General features: G+C 47.5%; 1 protein-coding gene across 2 annotated transcripts; it reads left to right on the top strand.

The window, feature by feature from the left end:
- Positions 1-2,202: 2,202 nt before the first annotated feature.
- Positions 2,203-7,668, top strand: PEX11B (peroxisomal biogenesis factor 11 beta). Of its 2 annotated transcripts, XM_006730139.3 has the most exons (5): positions 2,203-2,321; positions 3,126-3,241; positions 3,634-3,835; positions 6,463-6,903; positions 7,297-7,668. In XM_006730139.3, the coding sequence occupies exons 1-4, from the start codon at positions 2,266-2,268 to the stop codon at positions 6,866-6,868; spliced, it is 780 nt and encodes a 259-aa protein (XP_006730202.1). In that variant the 5' UTR covers positions 2,203-2,265; the 3' UTR covers positions 6,869-6,903; positions 7,297-7,668. The 2 variants fall into 2 exon arrangements, with proteins under 2 accessions (XP_006730202.1, XP_006730201.1); XM_006730138.3 differs by having other exon boundaries at positions 6,463-7,668.
- The last annotated feature ends 29 nt before the right edge of the window (positions 7,669-7,697 follow it).

Here is a 7,697-nt window from a genome sequence, read left to right as displayed (position 1 = left end):
CATGAGATTTGATAACTGGTACTCAAGTTCAAATGCTCCATTTTCTTTCTAGTTTTCTTTCCAGTTTTCACAGTAAAGCTAGAATAAAAAATACAAATCTGATTATGTCACTCTCCATCTTTTACCTTAGTGTCTCTCCACTGCCCTCAGGATAAAGTACAACCTTAATATCTATAACCTACTCTTCCTTCCCATCCAGGCTCATTACTCACCCATTTTCTTTCTTTCTTTTTTTAAGATTTTATTTATTTGACACAGAGAGAGAGGGAGAAGCAGGCTCCCCACTGAGCAAGGAGCCCGACGTGGGGCTCGATCCCAGGACCCCAGGATCATGACCTGAGCTGAAGGCAGCCACTTAACTGACTGAGCCACCCAGGCGCCCACTCACCCATTTTCTAGCTCTCAACTTTAGCTACAACTACTTTGAATTCCTCTACCTTCCACCCTCCCCAGCATTCCTCCTGCTTGAACTTGTCTAACACCTCTCTTATTTTAATCAAAAACAATCAGTTTTAATGTCTTTGAGAAGTTTTCCCTGACTGTCCAGGAGTGGGTCAGACATCCTCATTGTTCTTTAGCTCCTTATGCTTACCTTTAGCATAATGCTTTACTGCATACTTTATTATAATTGCATACTAATATGTCTTCTGCTCTAGTAAGTTTCCTGAAGGCAGGTCTTTGCTGCTCAATCCTTGATAGAGCATTAGAGTGTGCCTAGGGGTGATTAACACTATTTTTTGAATGGATGAGTGACTGTACCAGAGTTTTAACCAAAGCCCCTGACTTCACTGTCTTCTTTATAGACCCCCATATATGTTTTATCCCTAGAGTTTCTGCAACAGTCTCCTGAAGAAGAAGCTGGAGGATGCAAAAAGGCATAGGTACAGGGTACTGCTTTGAAGATGTAGGGTCTTAATAGAGATACAGGTTAACCTGCAATGATCTTAATTTGCAAAACATCAGAGGCTCCCCTCTGAGCATTAATGGGTGACCACTGGTCAAGCACACCCCTTGACTCCAAACGCTCTTGTTGTTTACCCAAATTATTGTCCAGTCTACCCTTGAGTCCCAACAAGTCACTCACCTGGGGCAAGGCAAGCAGGAAACTAAGTCCCCAGGCCGTCCCCAGAAGTTTCCTTCCAGCTGAGCGGGGTCCAAGCGGGTGGAGTACAGCTGCCTGACGGTCAAGTCCAATCACCACAGGCAGGAAAGCTGCAGCATACATGGCCATTAGTTTCAGGAACATGAGTGTCCGACATGCGATGTCCCCGGCCAGCCACTGAACAGTGATATTCCAGATGGCATCTAGGGGCATAACCACAAAAGTGACTAGTAAGTCAGCAGCTGCTAAGTGGGCAAAGAGTCGTCGTACAGGGGACGGGCGGATTTGGCTGGGTTGTGGCCGAGTCACTGACCAAAGGACGGTCAGGTTCCCTGCAGCTGAAGAAATGAACAGCACAATGGTCACTCCCACTCGGACCTTGGCTGCAGCTGAGAAGGTGGGCTGCTCTGAGCCCTCCACCTCTACTCCTGATCCAGCCCAGACCTCCTCCCCCGCGGCTAACCCCCGAGGGGTGCCATTGCCTGCAGACATGGTGACCTGGAAGGGAAAGGGGTGGGAGGATGAAGTGTTAGTATGAAGAGGTTAGCTTCGTCCACTGATTCTTCGCCCTCCTCCTTATTAGAATCTGAAGCTGGTTATTGCGAATTTCGTCCATTAAAGCCTCTGTCTCTGGAGACTCTCCATCTGTATCCTGGAGGTCACCTGCCCAACTGTCAGGGTCCCGCAGGGAACAGGGATCTGGTGCTGGCTTCTACTTCCATAGACTTCTTTAGCCCCTACAGCCCTGGGTTCGGCCGCAGCGGGTGTGTGTTTGTGTGTGTGTTGGGGGTGTTCTGGAAGCACCCCGGGGGCAACCCTATCCTAGCCGGGCAGGCGAGACGCTGCGGTGTCTTCTCGCCCCGCCCCTAATGCAAGCCCCGCCCCTGGTCCAGAATATTTAAAGAAGAATGTACCGCCGGAAGCGTGCTTAGAAAATAGAGGCCATCCGATAAGCGTATATTCAGACGGAGACCCACCGAAAAACACCCTGGTGTTGATCCAGAAACAAACGTTTCTTGTTCTGAGATTCCAAGGCCGGCCTCACTCGCTTTCTTTTCTGGCGATATTTGTCCCTCGCGAGACACCGTTGATCGTCCAGGAGGCGTGACTAGGAGCGGGAAGTGGGGCGGGCGCGGGGCTGCGGAGCCAGGGCTGCTGCTGTCATGGACGCCTGGGTTCGCTTCAGTGCTCAGAGCCAGGCCCGGGAGCGGCTGTGTAGGTGCGGCCCGAATAGGAATGGGGGTGGGGACAGAGGAAGATCCTCGTGAGGCGAGGTCCGTTCATACTACGGGGGTCAAAAGGGGTCAGCTCGGGCTACGGAGGCCCGGACGGACCGCCAGGTGCTGATTTGAGCGGGCCGTGAGGAGATGATTCGTTTCTGCTCACCGGAAAGATGGGGAAACTGAGGCACGAGTGGGCCAGCGGGGAGGCCGCTCAGGGTGGCCATGTCCACATAAGACCAGCACTTTACTCACTGGGCGGTGGTGGCGTGAGGAGCATTCGCCCCGCGATGGATAGCCGGACTCTGCCTCCCAGAGCTGAGTGGCTCTAAGTTCCCTTGTCCCCTCACCCTGTTGTCATCTGGGGACTCCTCTGCCTCCGCCCTGTCTTCCGGTCTCGATTCAGCTAGAGGGCCTTGAAATCTCCTAGTTCACCTATTCTGAAGAATAATCCCTCCATCTGTTCCCCACTCCCTTACATGTCATGTACATGCTCACACTGATGTGCTCGTGATGGACGCCCTGCTGCCTTCACAGTCTCCTTCAGACTTCATCATTGTCAAATCTCTTATTTTCTCAACTCCAAGTAACGCCCCCAACTCCTTTTCTAGGCTCCTTTTTATCCTTAACGCCTTTCCCTTCCCCTGGCCTGAAGGAGAAATGGTAAGAAGTGGGCATAAAGAGGAGGAACGGGAATGTTCTCAAACTGGGAAAAAGGGAAGTCAGTACTTTACTTTGGAAGACATTTTTTGAGGCGTAGGTTAGGGACATCTCCGCCTTACCTTGCTTGGCCTCTTCTCCAGGGCCGCCCAGTATGCCTGCTCCCTTCTTGGCCATGCACTACAGAAACATGGGGCCAGTCCCGAGTTACAGAAACAAATTCGACAACTGGAGGGTCATCTGAGCCTAGGAAGGAAGCGTAAGTAACCGTACTTTTGCTTTATTACTCCAACACTTTCTCCATCCCCAGCTATTCTCCTTTAGTCCTTCCTTCCTGTTCTTGACCTTCTCTGCCAGTTCTTCCCCCTTATTTGGCTCTGCATGCCTCTTGATTGAGATAAGAGAGCAGGGGTAAGGGACTAATGAAGGATTGGAGAGTATGGGGCAAGTTTGAGAAAACCAAACTGGGACACAAATTAACTAAAATTTGAAGAAAAAAAAATTTTGAACTGTTTTTCTTCTTTTTTTAAAAAATTGTAATTATTGTTTCTGTCACTTGCTTGACTTTCACCTTCTTGCTTCCTCTTTCTCTGTGTCTCACTCTCTGCCTCTACTTCCAAATCCTTGCTTCTCCTTGCTAATCTCCACAAGTTCTACGCCTGGGTAACTCAGCAGATGCCCTTGAGTCAGCCAAACGAGCTGTGCACTTATCAGATGTTGTCCTGAGATTCTGCATCACTGTTAGTCACCTCAATCGAGCCTTGTACTTCGCCTGTGACAATGTCCTGTGGGCTGGAAAATCTGGACTAGCCCCCCGTGTGGATCAGGAGAAGTGGGCCCAGCGTTCATTCAGGTTTGATATCCTTTTATCCTACAAGACCTTTTGTATTTCCCATACTGCATGGCTTGGCTTTTATGAGCAAAAGATCTTTCAGGGTCTTCCCAGAATATACACATCTTAATCACTTGGCTTCCAATCTTCATTTAGATTTTAAACTATCAGAGAATAGTGAATGGAGGCAGATGGAAGATAGATGTTCTTCTATGATGAATGACTAAGATTGGGCAAGATAAGATATTATATTGCTTAAATCTGTTTCTGTCTGTACCACAGGTTATGCCTCACAGGTTATGCCTGCTCATTCATTCATTCTAAAAATATTGAGGAGGTGTTTACTATGGGCTAGGGAATAAAGCAAAGAGTCAGATATGGTTCCCATTCTCACTAAGCTTCTAGTCTAGTGGGGGAGTCATATTAAGACAACCACCAAACCAGTTATTTGTAGAAATGTACAGGGTGTTATGAGATATATCACAAAGGGAGCTGATTTTGACTGAAAAGTCAGGGAAGAACACTTTGAGAAGTAATGTTTTAGTTCAGATTTGAAGTCGGAAAAGAAGTTAGGCAAAGTAAACAGTAGCAGAGAAGACCTTCTCAAACAGAAAATAGCCCATTCTAAGACTTTAAACCAAGAAAGATTTTGTGGAATTAGAGAAATAGAAAGAAAGTCAGCATGATGGAGAGTATTGACTGAAGGGCATAAGTTTGAACTGGAGATGTGGAGGGGACCAGATCACATGCAAGGCCTCTTCGGCAATGGTAGGATTTTTGGTTTAGTTTTGTTTAAATTTTATCCTAAGTACAATGGGTTCTGAACAGGGATGTGACATGATTCGAATTGTGTTTAAAGATCTCTCTTGCTGCAGCGGAAAATGAATTGTGGTAGGGCAAAAGAGGAGGAGATGCCCTAATATGGCCAAGAGATGATGTTGGCTTAGACTAAGGCGCCACCCAGGAGCCCCTAGGTTTCATTTTAAATGGGATAGGAAGGAAGCCATGGTGAGTTTTAAGAAGGGGAGTAATGCTGTGATTTACTATGTGAAATTAAATTGTTGGAGGCAGGGGGCAAGGGGAGACCAGTTAAATGACTAAAGTAGTAGTTCAAGCAAGAGGCGCTGGTGGCTGAGACTGCTGGTGGGGTGTAAGAGAGAGAGATGTGATTGGATTCAGGATGTGTTTTGGAGGTAGGACAATTACATTGAGTACAGACCACTATTGTCAGAGTGAACATAGACTGTTGGGGCGCCTGGGTGGCTCAGTCAATTGAGCATCTGGCTCTTGGTTTCTGCTGAGGTCACCATCTCATGGTCGATCGGTTGGTTGTAGGATCAAGCCCCGTTTTCCCCCGGCCTCAAGCTCTGTGCTCAGTGCTCAGTGGGAGTCTGCTTCAGGTTTTTTCTCCCTCTGCTGCTGCCCCTCCCCACTCATGCTCTATCTCTTAAATAAATAAATAAAATCTTAAAAAAAACCACACACAAACCGTAGACTGTTCATTGGTTTGTTTGTTTTTTTAAAGATTTTATTTATTTATTTGACAGAGAGAGACACAGCGAGAGAGGGAACACAAGCAGGGGGAGTGGGAGAGAGAGAAGCAGGCTTCCCACGGAGCAGGGAGCCCAATGCGGAGCTCGATGCGAGGCTCGATGCGAGGCTCGATCGCAGGACCCTGGGATCATGACCTGAGCCGAAGGCAGACGCTTAATGACTGAGCCACCCAGGCGCCCCTGTTTGTTTGTTTTTTAAGAAGGCTGCAATGTGGGCCTGAACCCAGGACCCTGAGATCAAGACCTAAGCTGAGACCAAGAGTTTGATGCTTAACCGACTGAGCCACCCAGGCGCCCCTGTTTTTTGGGGTTTTTTTTAAGATTTATTTATATATTTATTTGTCAGAGACAGAGCACAGAAGCAGGGGGAGTGGCAGGGAGAGGGAGAAGCAAATTCCCTGCTGAGCAAGGCGTGCGATGCGGGACTCCATCCCAAGATGCTGGGATCATGACCTGAGCCGAAGGCAGACGTTTAACCAACTGAGCCACCCAGGCGTCCCTGTTTGTTTGTTTTTTAAGTAATTTCTGCACCCAACATGGGGCTCAAATTCACGACCCCAAGATGAAGAGTAGCTTTACTGACTGAGCTAGCCAGGAGCCCCAAACATAGACTGTTCTTAAGGAATTGATAAATCTAACACATTTAGCAAGTTGCTTAACACTTCTGGGCCTCGCTTTTTGTTTTTGTTTGTTTGTTTTAACAAAAGGTGGGATTTAAAAGATCTATAATGTCTCTGAGTCTCTCAAACAACTGAAGCTTGTTCTCTGAAAACATTTGCATTATTATAGTTCAAGTTGAATGTGTGTGTATGTGTGCTAATGGTTTGCCAAGTGGACAAGTGAAATTTGAGGGTGTTCTTGGAAGGTTTGATGATGCTCATGACTTTAAGCCAGGATCTTAAGGTACATGTAAACACAGATTAGTTACAGAAAGCTGGGAAGACATTCCTAATAGTGGGTAATAGCACTTACTGCTGGTGTTCTTACATATAATTTGCACTTTGCACTGTGAGGGAAAAAATGTTTAAGTATTCTGTTTGATATGCTAAGTGGCTATATGTACCCTTACTGACTCTTCTGGCCTGTTTATCCCAGGTACTATCTGTTTTCCCTCATCATGAATTTGAGCCGTGATGCGTATGAGGTTCGCCTACTGATGGAGCAAGAGTCTTCAGCTTGTAGCCGGCGACTGAAGGGTTCCGGAGGAGGAGCCCCAGGAGGAGTTGAAACTGCAGGACCTGGGGGTCCAGGAACTCCAGGAAGAGGCTTGCCTCAACTGGCTCTCAAGCTTCAGCTCCGAGTCCTGCTCTTGGCTCGGGTCCTCCGAGGTCATCCCCCACTTCTGCTGGATGTGGTCAGAAATGCCTGTGATCTTTTCATTCCACTGGACAAACTAGGCCTCTGGCGCTGTGGCCCTGGGATCGTGGGCCTTTGTGGCCTCGTGTCCTCCATCCTGTCTATTCTTACTCTAATCTGCCCTTGGCTACGACTCAAGCCCTGATATTCTGGTACAGGATAAGGAGGGGATCTGAATTGGTAAGATGGAATCTTAGATCATCCCCAATGTACCAGCCTCATTCTAATTCTACTCCTTGGTTAAAGTTAAAATCCCAAGAGTTCGGGGTAGAGGGAGGAGCTTTGGGGAAGGTGAGGTGAAGAGAGGTGACTTGTGAAGTCAACGGGATGATTCTGATGTTCAGATCTTCTGGGGCTTTTGCTTTTTCCTCCTTCATTGCAATGTCTATGTCTCTCTTGACCCCTTTTACTTTGTGTTTCTTGAGTCTATTTAAGATTCTGTCTCTGCATCTTTTTTTTACCTTCTCAATTTGCTGTCCTAGGAATTTAATCAGTAGAATTACTTTTTTGGTAGGGGAGGTAGAAGGTGTGGTCTGTGAGGTTCTAACTGCCTTCTTCTTTTTCCTCACAAAGGTGACTTGTGGCAGATTTTACCCCCTTCAAATGCCACCAAAGCATAACTTTAGAGACTTCATGTCCCAGTGGATTCTCCCCTCATGCACCAGAGGTGGTTTGCTACTTCCTCCTTCATGTCTACCTCACCAGCCTCCCTCATGACTTGGCCCTTCCCTCTTCTACTCACACCTGCAGATTTCTGCTTACACTTTTATTTCAGGGCTTTGTTCCCTAGCCTGTTCTCTCCCCTTCTTTGCCTATCCAGAAGGATGCTGTGTCTAGCATCTTGCTGTAAATACTGTACAGTGATTCTGTGTAAATAGCTGTGGGCGTGCCCACAATGGGGAGCAAGCCTTCAGGTCAGCACATTAAAGGTCCGTTTGCTCATCAGTGTTTGGTCTGGTCCCATGTGTTCTGGT

This window comes from Leptonychotes weddellii, chromosome 4 (genome assembly GCF_054177405.1).
Source record: "Leptonychotes weddellii isolate Sample4059 chromosome 4, ASM5417740v2, whole genome shotgun sequence".
Lineage (NCBI taxonomy): Eukaryota > Metazoa > Chordata > Mammalia > Carnivora > Phocidae > Leptonychotes > Leptonychotes weddellii.
Note: the sequence above shows the minus strand (reverse complement) of the source record. Positions and strands in the feature narration are given on the sequence as shown.

Bases quoted from the DNA above. Each gene is read 5' to 3' on its own strand.
- PEX11B (XM_006730139.3), top strand. From the start codon at position 2,266: ATGGACGCCTGGGTTCGCTTCAGTGCTCAGAGCCAGGCCCGGGAGCGG. The intron at 2,322-3,125 runs GTGCGGCCCGAA...CCTCTTCTCCAG, and splicing joins GCCCGGGAGCGGCTGTGTAG to GGCCGCCCAGTATGCCTGCT. The intron at 3,242-3,633 runs GTAAGTAACCGT...AATCTCCACAAG, and splicing joins TCTGAGCCTAGGAAGGAAGC to TTCTACGCCTGGGTAACTCA.